General features: G+C 41.9%; 1 protein-coding gene across 1 annotated transcript in view; it reads left to right on the forward strand.

Annotated features, from left to right (window-relative positions):
- Positions 1-19,412, forward strand: part of nphp1 (nephronophthisis 1) — a 153,169-nt gene that overhangs the window by 29,115 nt on the left and 104,642 nt on the right. The window contains exons 5-6 of the mRNA XM_072551414.1: positions 7,307-7,484; positions 14,225-14,326. Of these exons, the coding sequence (XP_072407515.1) occupies positions 7,307-7,484; positions 14,225-14,326 (280 nt within the window). The remainder of the gene's footprint in view (positions 1-7,306; positions 7,485-14,224; positions 14,327-19,412) is intronic.

Consider the following 19,412-nt stretch of genomic DNA (forward strand, 5'->3'; position numbering starts at 1 on the left):
TTGTTAAGTGCGTGCAAGAACATTTTCTGATTCAGTATGTGGATGTACCTACTAAAGAAGGTGCTAAACTTGACCACTCTTGGGAAATAAGGCAGGGCAGGTGACTAAGATGTCAGTGGGGGAGCACTTTGGGGCTAGCAACCATATTCCAATAGTTTTAAAATAGTGATGGAAAAGGATAGACCGGGTTTAAAAGTTAAAGTTCTAAATTGGCGGAAGGCCAATTTTCACAGTATTAGGCAAGAACTTTCAAAACTGGACTTTGCTTGGGGAGGGGGGGTGCAGATGTTCACAAGTAAAGGGATGGCTGGAAAATGGCAAGCTTTCAAAAGTGAGGTAATGACAGTCCCGTTAGGCTAAAATGCAAGGCTGGTAGATGTAGGTAATGCTGAATGACTGGAGAAATTGAGGATCTGGTCAAGAAAATGAAGGAAGTATACATCAGGTATAGACAGCAGAGATCAAGTGAATCCTTAGAAGAGTATGAAGGTGACGGAGTATACTTAAGAAGGAAATCAGGAGGGCAGGTGGGATTGCTTTGGGAAATAGGGTGAAGGAGAATCCAAAGTGATTTTATAAACACATTAAGGACAAAAGGGGAACTAGAGAGAGAATACGGCCTCTCAGATCAGCAAAACAGCCGATGTGTGGAACTGCAGGAGATGGAGGTGATACTAAACGAGTATTTAACATCAATATTTACTGTGAAGAAGGACGTGGAAGATACAGAATGTGGGGAGATAGATGGTGACATCTTGAAAGACATCCATGTTACAGAAGAGGAGGTGCTGGATGTCTTAAAACACATAAAAATGGATAAATCCCCAAAAGCTGATCAGGTGTATCCTAAAACTCTGTGGGAAGCTAGCGAAGTGATTGTTGGGCTCCTTGCTGAGATATTTATATCATCGATACTCACAGGTGAGGTGCCGGAAGACTGGAGATTGGTTAATGTGGTGCCGGTATTTAAGAAAGGTGGTAAGGAAAGGCCAGGGAGTGATAGACTGGTGAGCCAAACATCAGTGGTGGGTAAGTTGGTGGAGGGAATCCTGAGGGACAGGATTTACATGTGTGTGGAAAGGAAAGGACTGATTAGGGATCATCAACATGACTTTGTGCGTGGGAATCGTGTCTCATTAATTTGATTGAGTTTTTTGAAGAAATAACAGAGGATTGATGAAGTGCAGAGCGATGGACATGACCTATTTGGACTTCAATAATGTATTCAACACGGTTCCTCATGGTAGATTGGTTAGCAAGGTTAGGACACATGGAATACAGGGAGAACTAGCCATTTGGATACAAAACTGGATGAAAGGTAGAAGACAAAGGGAGTTGGTGGAGGGTTGTCTTTCAGACTGGAGACCTGTGACCAGCAGTGTGCCACAATGATCGGTGCTGGGTCCACTGCTTTTCATCATTTACATAAATGATTTTGATATGAACATTGGAGGTATAGCGAAGAAGGTTACCTCAGAGTACGACGGAATTTTGATTAGATGGGCCAATGGGCTGAGGTGGCAAATGGAGTTTAATTTAGATAAATGTGCTGCATTTTGGAAAGGCAAATCTTAGTAGGACTTATAATGGTAAGGTCTGAGGGAGTGTTGATGAACAAAGAGGCCTTGGAGTACAGCTTCAGAGTTCCTTGAAAATGGAGTTGCAGGTAGCTAGGATAGTGAAGAAGGTGTTTGACATGCTTTCCCTTATTGGTCAGGGCATTGTGTATAGGAGTTGGGAGGTCATGTTGCAGCTGTACAGGACATTGGTTAGGTAAGTTTTGGAATATTATATGCAATTCTGGACTCCCTCCTATTGGAAGGGTGTTCTGAAACATAGAGTCGTAGAGTCACAGAGATGTACAGCATGGAAAGAGACCCTTCGGTCCAACGTGCCCATGCTGACCAGATAATCCAACCCAATCTAGCCCATATCTCTCCAAACCCTTCCTATTCATATACCCATCTAGATGCCTTTTAAATGTTGCAATTGTACTAGCTTCCACTATTTCCTCTGGCAGCTCATTCAATACATGTACCACCCTCTGATTGAAAATGTTGCCGCTTAGGTCTCTTTTATATCTATCCCCTCTCACCCTAAACCTATGCCCTCTAGTTCTGGAGTCCCCACCACAGAGAAGAGACTTTGTGTATTTATTCTATCCATGCCCCTCATGACTTGATAAACCTCTATAAGGTTACTCCTCAGCCTCCTTGCAGGAAAAACAGCCCCAGCCTATTCACCGTCTCCCTATAGCTCATATCCTCCAACCCTGGCAACATCCTTGTAAATCTTTTCTGAACCCTTTCAAGTTTCACAACATCCTTCCGATAGGACGGAGACCAGAATTACACGCGATATTCCAAAAGTGGCCTAACCAATGTCCTATACAATCGCAACATGACGACCTAACTCCTGTACTCAATACTCTGACCAATAAAGGAAAGCATACCAAACGCCTTCTTCCCTATCCTGTCTACCTGCAACCCTACTTTCAAGGAGCTATGAACTTGCACTCCAAGATCTCTTTGTTCAGCAACACTCCGTAGGACCTTACCATTAATAGTATAAGTCCTGCTAAGATTTGCTTTCCCAAAATGCAGCACCTCACATGTATCTGAATTAAACTCCATCTGCCACTTTTCAACCTATTGGCCCATCTGATCAATGGGCTGAGAAGTGGCAGATGGAGTTTAATTTGTGGTAACCTTCTTCGCTGTCCACTACACCTCTAATTTTGGTGTCACCTGCAAACTTACTAACTATGCCTATTATGCTCACATCCAAATCATAAAATAATGGTGAAAAGTAGAGGACCCAGCACCGATCCTTGTGGCACTCCACTGCTCATAGGCCTCCAATCTGAAAAGCAACCCTCCACCACCATCCTCTGTCTTCTACCTTTGAGCTAGTTCTGTAACTAAATGGCTGGTTCTTTCTGTATTCCATGAGATCTAACCTTGCTAACCAGTCTCCCATGGGGAACCTTGTTGAACGCCTTACTGAAGTCCATCTAGATCACATCTACCACTCTGCCCTCGTCAATCCTCTTTGTTACTTCTTCAAAAAGCTCAGTCAAGTTTTTGAGACATGATTTCCCAAGCACAAACCATGTTGATCGTCCCTAATCTGTCCATGCTTTTCCAAATACATGTACATCCTATCCCTCAGGATTCCCTCCAACAACTTGCCCACCACTGACGTCAGGCTCACCAGTCTATAGTTCCCTGGCTTGTCCTTACCACCCTTCTTAAACAGTAGCACCAGCCAACCTCCAGTCTTCTGACACCTCACCTGTGACTATTGATGATACAAATATCTCAGCAAGGGGCCCAGCAATCACTTCACTAGCTCCCCACAGAGTTTTAGGGTACATCTGATCAGCTCCAAGGGATTTATCCACTTTTATGTGTTTGAAGACATCCAGCACTTCCACATCTGTGTTATGGACATTTTTCAAGATGTCACCATCTATTTCCCGACATTCTATGTCTTCCATGACATTTCTACAGTAAAGACTGATGCAAAATACTCGTTTAGTATCTCCACACAAAGGCCGTCTTGCTGATCTTTGAGGGGCCCTGTTCTCTCTCTAGTTACCCTTTTGTCCTTAATGTATTTGTAAAAACCCTTTGGATTCTCCTTAACTATATTTCCCAAAGCTATCTCATGTCCCCTTGTTGCCCTCCTGATTTCCTGTATTTCAACGGCTTTTATACTCTTCTAAGGATTCATTTGATCTATCTTGTCTCTACCTGACATATGCTTCCTTCGTTTTCTTATCCAAACCCACAATTTCTTTAGTCATCCAGCATTCCCTACACCTATCAGCCTATCCTGTCATCCTAACAGGAATATAGTGTCTCTGGACTCTCGTTATCTCATTTCTTAACGCGTCCCTTTACCTGCGAACATCTGCCCCCGATCAGTTTTTGAAAGTTCATGTCTAATATTGTCAAAATTAGCCTTCCTCCAATTTAGAACTTCAACTTTTAGATCTGGTCGATCCTTTTCCATTACTTTTTAAAAACTAACAGAATTATGGTCATTGGCCCCAAAGTACTCCCCTACTCAGTCACCTGCCCTGCCTTATTCCACAGGAGTAGGTCAAGTTTTGTACCTTCTGTAGTAGGTACATCCACATATTGAATCAGAAAATTTTCTTGTACACACTTAATGAATTCCTCTCCATCAGAACCCTTAGCACGATGGTAGCCCAGCGTATGTTTGGACAGTTAAAATCCCCTACCATAACCACCCTGTTATTCGTCATAGTCATAGTCATAGTCATAGTGATGTACAGCACAGAAACAGACACTTGGGTCCAACTCATCAGTGCCGACCAGATATCCCAACCTAATCTAGTCCCATTTGCCAGCACTTGCCCCATATCCCTCTAAACCCTCCCTATTCATTTACCCATCTAGGTGCCTTTTAAATGTTGCAATTGTACCATCCCCCACTACTTCCCCTGGCCATTCATTCCAGACACCTACCATCCTCTGCATGAAAAAGGGTGCCCTCCAGGTCCCTTTTATATCTTTCTTTCTTTCCTTCTCATCCTAAAATCTTATGCCCTCTAATTCTGAACTCTCCCACCCCAAGGAAAAGACTTTATCTATTTATCCTATACATCAGTCGGTTTTTCCTCCTGCAATATAAATAGTAATTGTTTGAAATTTTGCATTCTTGCATTTGTACTTATAAATACACAATGAAGAGTTTCATAGGTACAGGAGGAGGCTATTCAGTTTATTGAGCCTGCCCCATCATTCAATAATTTATGGCTGATTGGAAAGATCAATGCCTTTTACTCACCCCATCCTCATAACGTGCCATTCCTCATTTCTTCTTACAGATAACTGAGATCTCTTTACAAATTTGTTTCTCAATTTACCGTGACTATTAGGGGGTCTATGATATAATCCCAATAAGGTGATCATCCCTTTCTTATTTCTCAGTTCCATCCAAATAACTTCCCTGGATGCATTTCCGGGATATCCTCCCTCAGTACAGCTGTAACGCTATTCCTTATCAAAAATGCCAATCCCCCTCCTCTCTTGCCTCCCTTTCTGTCCTTCCTGTCGCATTTGTATCCTGGAACATTAAGCTGCCAGTCCTGTCTATCTCTGAGCCATGTTTCTGTAATTGCTATGATATCTCAGTCCCATGTTCCTAACCATGCCTTGAGTTTATCTGCTTTTTCTGTTCAGTCCCTTGTATTGAAATAAATGCAGTTTATCAGTCCTACCTTATTCTCTGCTTTGTCCCTGCCTGCTCTAACTGTTTGACTCGCTTCTTTTCTCAACTGTACCAGTCTCAGATTGATCTCTTTCCTCACTGTCTCCCTGGGTCCCACCACCCCCCAGCCTTACTAGTTTAAATCCTCCCAGGCAGCTCTAGCATACCTCCCTGCTAGTACGTTAGTCCTTTTACAATTATGTGCAATATGTCCTTCTTGTACAGGTCACCTCTATCCCAGTACAGATTCCAATGATCCATATATGTGAATCCTTCTCCCATACACTAGCTCCTCAACCATGCACCATCTGCTCTATCCTCCTATTCCCATTCTTACTAGCTCGTAGCACCGGGAGTAATCCAAATATTACTATTCTCGATGACCTTTTTAAATTCCTGCCTAACTTGCTATTTTCTCCCTTCAGAATATCAACCTTTCTTCTTCCTATGTCATTGGTTCCAGTGTGTACAATGACCTCCTGCTGGTCCCTCTCCCCCTTGAGAACATTCTGCACCCTCTCTGAGACATCCTTGATCCTGGCACCAGGGCGGCAACACACCATTCTGATTTTTGCTGCTAGCCACAGAAATATCTCTCTGTGCCTCAGACTAGAGAGTCCCCTAACACAATTGATCTCTTGGAACCCGACGTACCCCTCATTGCATTAGAGCTAGTCTCGATTCCAGAAACTTGGCTGCTCGTGCTACATTCCTCAGAGAATCCATCACCCTCTTCATTTTCCAAAACAACATACTTGTTTGAAATGGGGATAGCCACAGAAGATTCCTACAATACCTGCCTACCTCTCTTACCTTTCCTGGAGTTAAACCATCTATGTGACAGTATCTGCGACTTCTCCCTACCTATAACCGCCATCCATCACATTCCCTTGCTCTTATAAATTCCTCATTGCCTCTAACTGTCTCTCCAACCGATCCATTTGATCTGATAGGATTCCCAACCAACGGCATTTATTGCAGGTATAATCCTCAGTAATATGTAAACTCTCCCTAAACTCCCATATCTGACAAGAAGAGCATCTCACTCTGCTAAAGGCCATTTTTGCTTCTTTCAATCTACAGACCCAGAAAATAGCACAGTCTTATTCCTCTACAAAACACTGCTCCAGGCTAACTTAATACTTATGGCTTATATTTTTAAGTTTCATCAAGAGACATATCTCAATAAGGTATATAATCAAGAAAGACCCCACTTTACTCAACACTGAAGACTTACTGTAAGGCCACACTGAAAAAAGTATTCACTTATCTGTTATTGTGCTGTGACCTCTCCCAGACAGATTCCTCCAAGATCAGTTGTGACTTTCACTGTTTGTTAATTTTCCCAGATGCACTCCAATGTCCAGCATAAATTCAAACAGCAAAGGCAGTAACTGCGCAGTTTCACTGCTGTGTCAGGGAGCAGTGTGGGTCTCTTTTTCTATCTCTCTCTCTCTCTCTCTCTCTCTCTCTCTGTCTCGCACTGCCTGCCCATGTGCTGCCTTTGTCTGTTCCTCTCCCTTTTAAAAGTGCTGTTGTTTTGCCTTTTTTTTTCTCCAAAGTTCCAAAACAATGCAACAGTAATTGTGGTTAAAAAAAAACTGAAAAGGAAAGAGTCCAAGAAGCGATGTTATAGACATACAACAGATAGTAACTGGTGTGGAATGGTTAATCCTATATCTCAGAATTTGGTGGTATAAATTAAAATATGTTTTATTCTTGTTATTGTTGATCAACCATGCTTGATGGAGTTCTGTTCCAACCGCAGCAAAACCGAATCAAGAATTAAATCTGGAAGCAAGTATTATAGGTTGATCTTTTGGCTCCTGGAGCGTAAAAAGTTTGTGAAGAAGCATTTTCCAGGGGACTTCTTAGTTAAAATCTGTGACCTATAAAGGCACCCACTATTGGTCTGCTTTTACATGACGGCAACAATGGCAGTAAAACTCTGGCTAAATTTTGAAATGGAATGACATTTATGATTGTGTGACTCAGAATTCATAGAAGTAACTAATACAAGATATTTGTTACTATAGCAATGACTATATACAATTGATTTTGACAGGAAGATAAAGACCCAGGCTACTGCTGTGAAACGAGAAACTGTGGAAGGTGATGATGATGAGGATGTGGAAGATGAGGAAAGTGGTGATGGCGAGGAATTTGATAAACAAGATGGTGTTCAACTATTCATTACAATCTGTGACTTTGAAGCTCAGGAGGAAAATGATCTGGCATTTAAGGTAACTATTCAGATTTTGAAGACTTATTTCATTTTTCTGTTTTATTTGAATTAAAAAAATATATTTTTATTGAAAAATGTTTGTTTACAAAATTAGAAAGTTACAGAAACATTAAAATATAGCATCATAACATCAAAAACAACAATAAACAATAAACCAACTACAATACTACTCTATAAAAGAAATCAAAACTACACTTATTACACACCAGTAAATAAATAAATAATGCTGCTCAATGCAACAAGACATACCTCTCAACCTTTGAGAGCATCAATTATTAAACCCACATTTATTCGAAATTCTTCCTCTCATGGCCTTAGGTTTATCAGACCAAACCATCGTGGCTAGATAAACCATCGTGGTGGACAAATCTGCTTCCAAGTAATTCAAAAAGGGCTGCCACATCTTGTGAAAATTGTCCGTTTTCTGGTGCACCATATTTGTAAGAAAGTCTAAAAGAATGTGTAGCATAATTAACTTACACCTCCCTGACCAGAGTTCTCAGACACCCAAAACATCAGAATGTTCTCCCTCGCACAAAAAGTGAGAATGTTAAAAAGCGTTTTCCCATGTACATCTGTTTATTTGAATTTAACTTGACTGCATTGGAAACTTGGGAAAACTTTGCAGTTTGGAGCTGTCTGTCTATCCCTTGATACCAAATCTCACTGCATTACTTCTGAAATAAAGAGGATGCTGAACTTCAGCCATAGTTTAACAAAGGATCATTATTCCTCTGCATTATTTGACAACAGCTAAATAGCCTTGTTTGTCGAGATCTTTTACAAATTAGTGGCTGTCTGAGATATTGTATGGTAGGTCTCTTTACTAACCCACTCATAAGCGCTTTACATTTACTCATTCATAACTCTTTACTAACCCACTCACAAGCACCTATATTTAATAACACCATGCTCCCATTTCATTCATTCAAAACTCCTTTCTACAACATGGTTACATTCATTGATTCATTCATAAAACTGCAGTTTTACACTCTGTTTTACAATTACAATATGGACTAAAATGAAAACATCCCTTTCAACCAATTGCTGCTTCATTGCACCTTTAACCCTTAACAGGACTGTTTCTACATCAAAGTTTGAATAAGTGCCAATATCGTAAACAATACCGCCCCCATCAAGTCTCCACGAAACATTATAATATTAATCCCTAGCAATGGACCTGAATAGATAATAGAACACCAAACAGTTTATGTATATGTTGAATACCATTTAACAGGGCTACTGTCCCCTTAACTGACAAACAGCGCTTATGCGAAATTGCATGAATGAATGAAACTCGTATCAGATTAGATTAGTTACAGTGTGGAAACAGGCCCTTCGGCCCAACAAGTCCACATCGACCATCCGAAGAGCAACCCATTCTCCTACATTTACCCCTTCACCTAACACTACGGGCAATTTAGCATGGCCAATTCACCTAACCTGCACATTTTTTTGGCTTAGAACATAGAACATAGAACATTACAGCGCAGTACAGGCCCTTCGGCCCTCGATGTTGCGCCGATCAAAGCACCCCTAACCTACACTAAGCCACTATCCTGCATATACCTATCCAATGCCCGCTTAAATACCCATAAAGAGGGAGAGTCCACTACTTGTGGGAGGAGCACCCGGAGGAAACCCACGCAGACACGGAGAGAATGTGCAAACTCCACACAGACAGTTGCTTGAAGCGGGAATTGAACCCGGGTCTCTGGTGCTGTGAGGCAGCAGTGCTAACCACTGTGCCACTGTGCCACCGTGCCTCCCCCAGTAGTAAACAAATTTCACAACCTAGCAGCAATAATCAGTTTAATATCCTTTATTCTTCTATTAAGTACAGGTAGAATTTCTAACTTATTTAGAGCAAATAGGCCTAGTATTTTTGCTAACATTTACTAACTTAAGAGATGAAAGGACTAACACGTCATAATTATGCAAGCAGACTGGACAGATACACTTCATCCTATCAGGAGTAGCAGCCAGCACTTAGTAAATGTTTAGGCCATCTCACGTTTCCTCAAACCTTTGTGTACTATAGATAAAACAATGTAACACTATAATGATATTTTAATATATGTAAGAACTGTGTATAAAGAGGCTACTGTAAGAATTGTATTTTGGGATCCTATTGCTGCCTCGAACATGTGCTACAGAGGGTTGCTGAGTAAAAAGGCTATTTTCACCACTCGCCATTTCAGTCGTTATTTGAACACGATCCACAGCTGTAAAGACTTAATTTTAGCAGCTCTGATTATTTAAAAGTTTGTTTAAGGTTTACGTAAGTCAGCATAGAGGGTTATCTGTAGTCAACAGTGACTGAAACTATTTGATTAGAAACAATAGACTGAAATTTAACCAAAATAAGGCCTGTTTATTAAAGGTGCAGACAGTGCTGTGGAGTAGTGGTTAAGGACAAAATATAAGAACATTAGAACAAGGAGTAGGACTAGGCCATCCAGCCCTTCGAGCCTGCTCCGTCATTCAATAAGATCTTGGCTGATCTTCTCATGGACTCGCGCTGTCACCATATCCCTTAATTTCTTTATTGTTCAAAAAAAGAATCTACCTTAGTTTTAAAAACGTTTACTGAAGTAGTGTCAGCTACTTCACTGGGCAAGAAATTCCCTAGATTAACAACCCTCTAAGTGAAGAAGTTTCTTCTTAATTCAGTCCTAGATTTGCTCCCTCTAATCTTGAGGCTATGCCCTCTTACCATAGCTTCACCTGCATGGTGGCTCAGTGGTTAGCACTGCTGCCTCACAGTACCAGGGACCTGGGTTTGTTTCCGGCCTTGGGTGACTGTCTGTGTGGAGTTTGGGATTTACATTTTAATAAATCGAAACCTGCATCCTCATTCTAAGTGATTAAAGACTTAAGAGCAGGTTCGGTTTGTTCAATACATTGCATCAGTTGTATGATACTTTGATCTTTTACTATAAATCCTGTGTCTTATGATCCTGTCCCACTAGCTACCAGACAAAGGAGCAGCGCTCTGAAAGCTTGTTCTTCCAGTAAACCTGTTGGACCATAATATGGTGTTGTATGATTTTTAAATTTGCCCACCCCAGTCCAACATCGGCAGGTCCACATTATCTCTCTGTATAACATGGGGTTATCCACTTTGGTCGCAAAAAACAGAATGGCACATTATAATCTGAACCGGAATGGGGGTAGATACAATGAGTCGACAGTGTGGTGCTGCAAAAGGCACAGCAGGTCAGGCAGCATCCGAGGTGCAGGAAAATCGATGTTTCGTGCAAAAGCCCTTCATTAGGCATGAGGCTGGGAGCCTTGAGGGTGGAGAGATAAATGAGAGGGGGTGGAACTGGGGAGAAGGTAGCTGACAGTGCAATAGGTGGATGGAGGTGGGGATAACTGTGATAGGTCAGAGAGGAGGGTGGAGTGGATAGGTGGGAAGGAAGATGGACAGGTACTGTAACTCAGTACAAGTGACAACAATAAATCAAACTCATAAGTTAACCCCTGAAGTCGAGGTATCATTCTTATAAACCTATGTTGCAGTCCCCCAAAGCCAATTTGCCCTTCCTAAGTTGTGGTGTCCAGATCTGCACATAGGACTCCAATTCCTCCACCTCCGTAGCATCTGCTCCCAGGAGGACCAGTTTTACCACAGCGTACACCGGATGGCCTCTTTCTTTAAAGACCACAATTTCTCCTCCTACAATATTGATGATGCCCTCCAGCTTATCTCATCCACTTCCCGCACCTTCGCCTTCGAACCCCACCCTTCCAACTGCAACAAGGACAGAACCACCACCCAGCCTCACCCTCACCTTCCACCCCACCAACCTCCATATACATTGCATAATCCTCCACCATTTCCGCCACCTACAAATGGACCCCACCACTAGAGATATATTTCCCTCCACATCCCTATCCGCTTTCTGTAAAGACCGTTCTCTCCCTGACTACCTAGTCAGGTCCATGCTCTTGCCTCCCCTCCTACCTTTTAAATGTTGCAATTGTACCAACTTCCATCACTTCCTCTGGCAGCTCATTCCTATATGTACCACACTCTGAGTGGAAAAGTTTCCCCTTAGGTCTCTTTTATATCTTTCCCCTCTCACCCTAAACCTATGATCTCTAGTTCTGGACTCCACCACCCCTGGGAAAAGACTTTGCCTATTTATGCTATCCAGGCCCCTCATGATTTTATAAACCTCTATAAGGTCACCCCTCAGCCTCCGATGCTCCAGGGAAAACTGACCTAGCCTATTCAACCTCTCCCTATAGCTCATATGCTCCAACCCTGGCAACATGCTTGTAAATCTTTTCTGAACCCTTTCAAGTTTCACAACATCTTTCCAATAGGAAGGAGACCAGAATTGCATGCAATATTCCAACAGTGGCCTAACCAACGTCCTGTACAGCTGCAACATGACCTCCCAATTCCTGTACTCAATACTCTGACCAATAAAGGAAAGCATACCAAACGACTTCTTCACTATCCTATCTTCCTGGGACTCCACTTTCAAGGAGCTATGAACCTGCACTCCCAAGTCTCTTTGTTCAGTAACACTCCCTGGGACCTTATCATTAAGTGTATAAGACCTGGTAAGATTTGCTTTCCCAAAGTGTAGCACCTCGTATTTATCTAAATTAAACTCCAATTGCCACTACTCAGCCAATGAACGCCTTACTGCAGTCCATATAGATCACATCTACCGGTCTGCCCTCATCGATCCTCTTTGTTACTCCTTCGAAAAAATGTTTGTGAGACATGATTTCCCACGCACAAAGCCATGTTTACTATCCCTAATCAGTCCTTGCCTTTCCAAATACACGTACATCCTGTATCTCAGGATTCCCTCCAACAACTTTAACCACCACTGACATCATTGGTGGTCCAGTTAAAGATTACTTTGTTTCGGGAGTTTATCTGTAACCTAAACTGAACCATTTTCAGCTGCTTCATCAATGACCTTCCATCCATCATTAGGTCAGAAGTCGTATGTTTGCTGATAATTACATAATGTTCATTCATTCATGACTGCTTGAATACTGAAGCTGTCTGTGTAAATATGCTATAAGCTCTGGACAATTTCCGGATCTGGCCTGATAAATGGCAATTACTTGCATGCACCACAAATACTAGGCAATGATCATCCACTTGGCACTTGTGGTTGAAGATTGCTGTGAGTGCTTTAGCTTTATCTTTTACATTGATGTGTTGATCTCTTCCACCAATGAGAGTGTGATATTTGTGGAGCCTCCTTCTCCCGTGAGTTATTTAATTTCTAACCACCGTTCATGACAAGATGTGGCAGGACTGCAGAGCTTAGATCTGATCCGTTGGTTATGGGATCACTTAGCTTAGTCAATCAGTTGCTGCTTATGCTGTTTGGCATTGAAGTAGTCCTGTTTGGTAGCTCCACCAAGTTGACACCTTATTTTTAGGTATGCCTGGCGCTGTTCTTGGCATGTCCTCCTGCACTTTGATTGACTGGACTGATTTCTAGCTTGATGGTAATAGTTGACTGAGGAATATGCAGGGCTGTGAGGTTACAGATTGTGCTGGAGTACAATTCTGCTGCTGTTGATGACCCACAGCACCTCATGAATGCCCCAGCCTTCAGATGCTAGATCTTTTCAAGGACTGTCCCATTTAACAGGGTGAGAGTGATGGTGGGTGTTCTCAATGTGAAGGTGTGACTGTCACTCCTACCAGTACTGTCATGGACAGATACATCTGCAGCATCACTTGCAATTCTTCTCCCGGCTACTCAACATTCTGACTTGAAAACAAATTACCATTACTTCTCTGTCGCTGGATCAAATTCCTGGAATTCCCTCCAGAAGACCATTGTGGATGAACCCACTGCAGCAGTTGAAGAAAGCAGCTCACCACCACCTTCTTAAGGTCAACTAGGCCAGCAATTAAATGCTGACTAGCCAGCAGTGCTTATGTCCCATGAATGAACAAAAAACAGTAAGGATGAAGTGAAGCATGCTTTTATAAGTTATAAGTTGCCTCATCAGCTGATCCGGTACAGCGGCTATGTTCTTTAGGCCCCAAGCAGCCCGATCAATAGTGCTGCTGCCAAGATGTTGTTGGTGGTGGAGGTTGAAATCCCTCACCCAGTGTAAACTTTGCCTCCTTGCCATCATCTGTGTTTCCTCCAAGTGTTGAATATTGTCATTGGGTGATTGACATTGTGTCATGGAATATTTTTAGGGCTCCGATATACAGATTATTGTTAGACATGGCAATTAAAGCTCATTGGGTAGTTGGAAATAGATAATTCAAAACACAAACAGTTCAGCCATGATCCTGTTGCATGGTGCAGCAGTCTTGAAGGCCTACCTCTACTAATTTGTACAGTAGTATCTATGAAGTGTGGCCATTTCAGTCAGTCAAAAAAGATGGACACGGAAAAAACAAGTTATGAAATGGGAAAGAAAGGTCTATGAAGATGGAGGAGAATGAAGTGGAAGATTTATGATAAATGGGCATGAAAGTAATTTTAATATTGCCACGTTTCTAATGGGTTGGTCGCATATGTCCTGCACTATATTTAAAAACAATTAATGCATCAAACATTGAACCAAATAAAGTTCATAAAAGCCTTAAAATGGCATGTTCGTGTGACTTTATCCCTGCACCAACAGTGAAACGATGTTAGTTGCTTGAAATAACATCTCATGCTTTAAACTGCAACAGAAACAATTTGCTTATTGTATAATGATTTGTTTTTTTTTGTTCCAACGGTGCAGAAAGGTGAAGTTTTAAGAATCCTCAATCAAAAACCTGATGGTTGGTGGCTCGCAGAAAATGCTCAAGGGGAGGAAGGCTTGGTCCCTAAAACTTACTTGCAGGTAGATTTTTTTTTCTTTATTTGTTGGGATGTGGATATCACTGGTATGATCAGCATTTGGTGCCTATCCATCACTGCTCATGAGCTGAGGGGCTTGCCTGGCGCATTTCAGAAGGCAGTTAAAAGTCAACCAGATTGCTGTGGGTCTGGAGTCACCAGTAGGCCATACTGGGTAAGGATGGCAGACTTCCATTCCTAAAGGCATTAGTGAATCATATTGAGTTGGACGATGTGGTTGTCATGGTCACCACTACCCTGCGATTAAATTTCATTTCCAAATTTATTTGTTTTTAAATTCTACCAGCTGCCATGGTGGGATCTGAATTTGCATGCCCACATCATTAACCTGGAATCTCTGAATTACTGGTCAATAACATACTACTCTGCCACCAAATAGTAAATTGTTTCTTTAAATACTATTGAAATTTTATAACATTTAATGTATAGAATATAGCTCATTTCTTTATTTTCCTACTCTTTACCTAAGATGTTGTACCTAGGTATCTTGCACCTAAGATGGCACCATGGATGGTGACATTGTAAACTTTTGTGCACCTGTATCCCTGTACTTGAGTACATATGGCAAAGAGTTTCTCAGAATAATCCATATTTCAGCAAAACAATTTTGTCTTCTGGATACAGCAGTTGAACATCATCAAAACATTTTGCATTATGATTACATTTTTAAGTGGACTGAATTTGATGCTGGTAATTTGTAGCAGGACCATCTTATTAATATCAGTTTGATTAATCCATCATTTGCTTCTGCTTGCTGATGAAGAATATGAACCAGGAAAGTAGGAGAACACTGCTCTTCTTTTGGATCATGTTATGGATTCATAGAATCCCTACAGTGTAGATAGAGGCCTATTGAATCTGCACCAACCATCTGAAGAGTATTCCACCCAGATCCGTATTCCTATAGCCCCACATTTATCGTGGCTAATCCACTTAGCCTGCGTATCCCTGGACATTTCAGGGCAATTTAGCATGGCCAATCCACCTAACTGCACATCTTTGGATTGTGGGAGGAAACTGGAGTACCTGGAGGAAACCCAAGCACACACGGGAGAATGTGCAAACTCCACACAGACAGTCACTAAGGCTGGAATTGAACCTGGGTGCTAACCACTGTGCCACTGTGCTGCCTTGGATAGTATTAAGGGATCTCTATCTTGCACAAGAATAAGCAAAGCTGGTTTATTGCCGCACCTACTTAAGGGGGAACAGAGTCAGAGATATCCCTTGTTGGAGGATAAGCATTCAGCAGTAAATATATAAATTTGCAGCCAAGGGTTTGGAGGTTTGCTTAGCTATTAGTGGAGCCTGTGGTGGAGGAGCGTGGAGCAGTGAGTATATAAACTTAGAGATGAAGATTCAGAGGCCTGCTTAGTGGGGAGTGGAGTCAGCTGCCTGTGACATACCCTTTTCACTCACTCAGGTGCTCACAACTGAATTGCTAAAAAAAATTGGAGTGATGTCACAAGAAAGTAATGAGTTAGTTGGTTGGGAAGGAGCTTGGGGACTGATCTAAAAAAATAGCAATTTAGAAAAGTGCATTATTATTAAGGGATTAAATGAGAAGCACATAGCCATAAATAAATGTCAGAGAACAAGAGAAGGACACTACAGTCAAGATAATGAGAATATCTTTAAGATTAAGTAATTTAAAAAGTTGACAAGTAACACGAGGTTACTTGGTTGGTGAGGTCTGCCAAGTGGGTTGTGCCTCCTATCTTATGTGGGAAGTCATGAACCCTAATGGTGTCCTAGATAACAACACATGCAAAAAGTACTCCCAACTGCACAAACCTGAGCTCCGCTTGTGTGGCACATCCACAAGGCTGAGGTAACATGTTTACAGAAGAGGTAACTTTGCAGGTGGAGTGACTGGAGAAAATAAGGCAATGGATGACCACCAAGCTGTCAAAGAGAAGAAGGCAGCTAGTGCAAGAATCCGCTATGGTTCCACTAATAAAATCTGTTTTCCATTTTAGAAGCTGATGGTGGGCACTGGTTCCGCAAGGGATTGTAGACAAGTCAAGCTTCTGTCAGCAAAAGCAGCGTGACTGTACAGGAGAGGGAGAAAAAAGAAAGGGGGAGCAACAGTGAGAGGAATTTATTAGTTAAGTGAACAGACAGGCATTTGTACAGCTGCATTCATGACTCCAGGAATAGTGTGCAGCTTTCGTGGTGCCAGACTTGGGGGTGTCGCTGACCAGCTGCAGGGCATCCTGAAGGGGGAGGGTAATAAGTCAGAAATTTGTCGTGCACATTGGCACCAATGATATAGGTAAAATGAGAGGATGAGAACTTACTTCAAGAGTTAAGAGAGTTAGGCAGTAGATTAAAAAGCAGAACTTTAAAAATTGGGATCTCTATCCTGGTCCCTCATGCTAGTGAGTACAGAAGTAAAAGAATAAGGCAGATGAATGGTGGCTCAAGAGTTGGTGCAGAAGGGAGGATTTTAGATTCCTGGATCACTGGGGCCATTTCTGGGGAAAGTGGGACCTGCACAAGTGGGACCAGAACCAGAAGAGACCAACATCCTTGCAGGAGAGTTGGCTCATGCTGTTGCGAGGAGTTTAGTTTGACGGGGAAGGAGACACAGGGTTTTTATACAATAAGGACATTGCATAGTCTATTAAAGGAGCCAAAGATGAGGGAGCTCAACCATGTTGCCTTTCAAAAAAACCCCACATGCTGGAATCCGAGGTGATCAAGCAGGAGACTGGAAGAACACAGCAAGAGGTGGAGAAGTCAACCCTTCAGGTGTAACCCTTCTTCAGGACTTGGAGTGGGTGTAAGGGGAGCTGCAGATAAAGAGTAAGGCAAGGCTGGATGGTCTCTATTTTAATGCTCGGAGTAAAGGTATAAATTGCCTTAGTCTTACCAGACATGGGGTGTTTTTTTTTATTCATTCACAGATTGTGGAAATTGCTGGCAAGGCCATCATGTGTTTCCCATCCCTAATTGCCTAGAGGGCACTTAAGAGTCAGCCCCATTGAGATTTAGAGTTGCTTGTAGGTTGAGAAAGGACTGCAGATTTCCTTCCTGAAAGGACATTAGTGAACCATTTGGGCTTTTCCTGACAGTTGGCAATGGTTTTATGGGCATCATTAGATTCTTAATTCCAGATTTTTATTGGATGCAGACCTCACCATTTGTCATGATGGGATTTGAATCTTGGTCCTCAGAACATTACCTGTGTCTCTGCATTAATAAACTTGGCCATCATCTCTCTTTAGAGAATGGCAATTGGAAGTGGTTTAACCTGAAAGTCACCATGTCTCAGGACTAATAGAGGTAAAACAGATGAGGTAAAGGCATGGATTGATGTGTTGAATTGTGATGTTGTTACTGTCAGAGATATGGGTTGATAGAGAAGCTGGATTGGCAAGTCAATATTCCGGAGTATAAGATCTTAAGGCAGAGCAGGGCAGGGTGTAAAAGAGGAAGTGGTGTCACATTATTAATTAAGGAGTCAGTTATTGCTGTAAGTGGGGGATGATACTTTGGAAGGATCTTCAAATGAGACTTTGGGTAAAACTTGGGAACAAAGTTAAGGCAGTCATATTGTTGGCAGTGCATTATAGCCTGTTAAACAGTCAGCAGGCAATAGAGGAGCAAATATGTAGTCAATGAATTGAGGTTTGTAAAAATATTAATAGGGTAATAACATTAAGGGATTTCATCTTCCCCAATGTTATTTGGGATAGTCTTAGTGTAAAGACTTTAGAGGAAGGCAGAGTTCTTGAAATATATTCAGAAGAACTTTTGAGACCAACATGTAGAAGGGATGATGCAGTGCTCGACCTAATCCTGGGGAATTAAGTCGGACAGGGTTCGAGATGGCAGTGGTGGAGTATTTTAGTGATACTGATTACAACACTGTAAGCTTTAAGTTTGTTGTGGTAAAGGAAGAAAAGATGGTTTGCAAAAAGGAATTTTGGATTAGGGGAAGGAAGATATAATAAGGGAGGATCTGGCCAAAGTGGTCTTGGAACAACTTCTTTTAGGTAAATCTAGGTGGAAGTGCAGGGGGGTTATTCTGGATTGACATTTTAAAATGTTCCCTTTAGGTTGAAATGTAGAAGCAACAAGCTCTACATTTTGGGGCTTGAGAACACTGGATGTTTTGGAATATTCAAGACTGGATAAGAGACGCTCCTAACAGGTCTATAGGGAGCAAATCGATGGTGACCCTTATGGAATATAGAAAGTGTAGGGTGGTCTTAAGAAGGCAGTGAGGTGCACATAGAGGGGGCATGCACAAAACACTGGGGGGTAATACTGGGGAGAATCTCAAGATATTCTCCAAGTATAGCAAGGGGAATAGGAAAACTATGTACTTGTGGCATTAAACTGTAAGAACAGGGAGACTATCTTGGAGCTGTAGAAAACTTTGGTTGGGTCTTAGTTGTAACACTGCGTGCAGTTCTGGTCACCACACTATAGGAAGGAGGTGATTCCATTGGAGGGGATTCAGAAAGATTCACCAGGATGTTGCTGGTTTGGTGCAGATCAGCCATTAAGAGAGGCTGGATAAACTTGGGTTGTTTCCTGATGCAGGTTTATAAGATTATGAGGGACTTGGACAGATTGGATAGAAAGCAACTGTGTTCCATGGTTGAAGGGCCAATAACAAGGTACAATGCAGGAGGTAAAATTGTTTCATGTAGAGGGTAGTGGGAATCTGGAATGAAGTGCATGTGAGGGTAGTTGAGGCAGAAAACCTCACAATTTTTAAAAATTATTTGGATGAATACATGAAGGGTCAATAGATGATTTCATTGAAACATAGAGTATTTGGGGGACTTGAGTTGAAAAATGTGATGCTGGAAAAACAGCATCACATTTTTCAACTCTGGTCTCCAGCATCTGCAGTCCACACTTTCTCCTATTTGGGGGACTTGTCAGGATACATGTAGAAAGATCGTTTTCTCTTGTGCGTGAGTTCAGGACCAGCAGGCACCATCTCACAGTAAAAGGTAGCCCTTAGGACAGAGATAGTGAGGAATTTCCTCTTTGAGGATATTTAAGTATATTCAAAGTCAAGGTAGACAGATTTTTAATCAGTAAGGAGC

Source organism: Chiloscyllium punctatum, chromosome 3, assembly GCF_047496795.1.
Source record: "Chiloscyllium punctatum isolate Juve2018m chromosome 3, sChiPun1.3, whole genome shotgun sequence".
Lineage (NCBI taxonomy): Eukaryota > Metazoa > Chordata > Chondrichthyes > Orectolobiformes > Hemiscylliidae > Chiloscyllium > Chiloscyllium punctatum.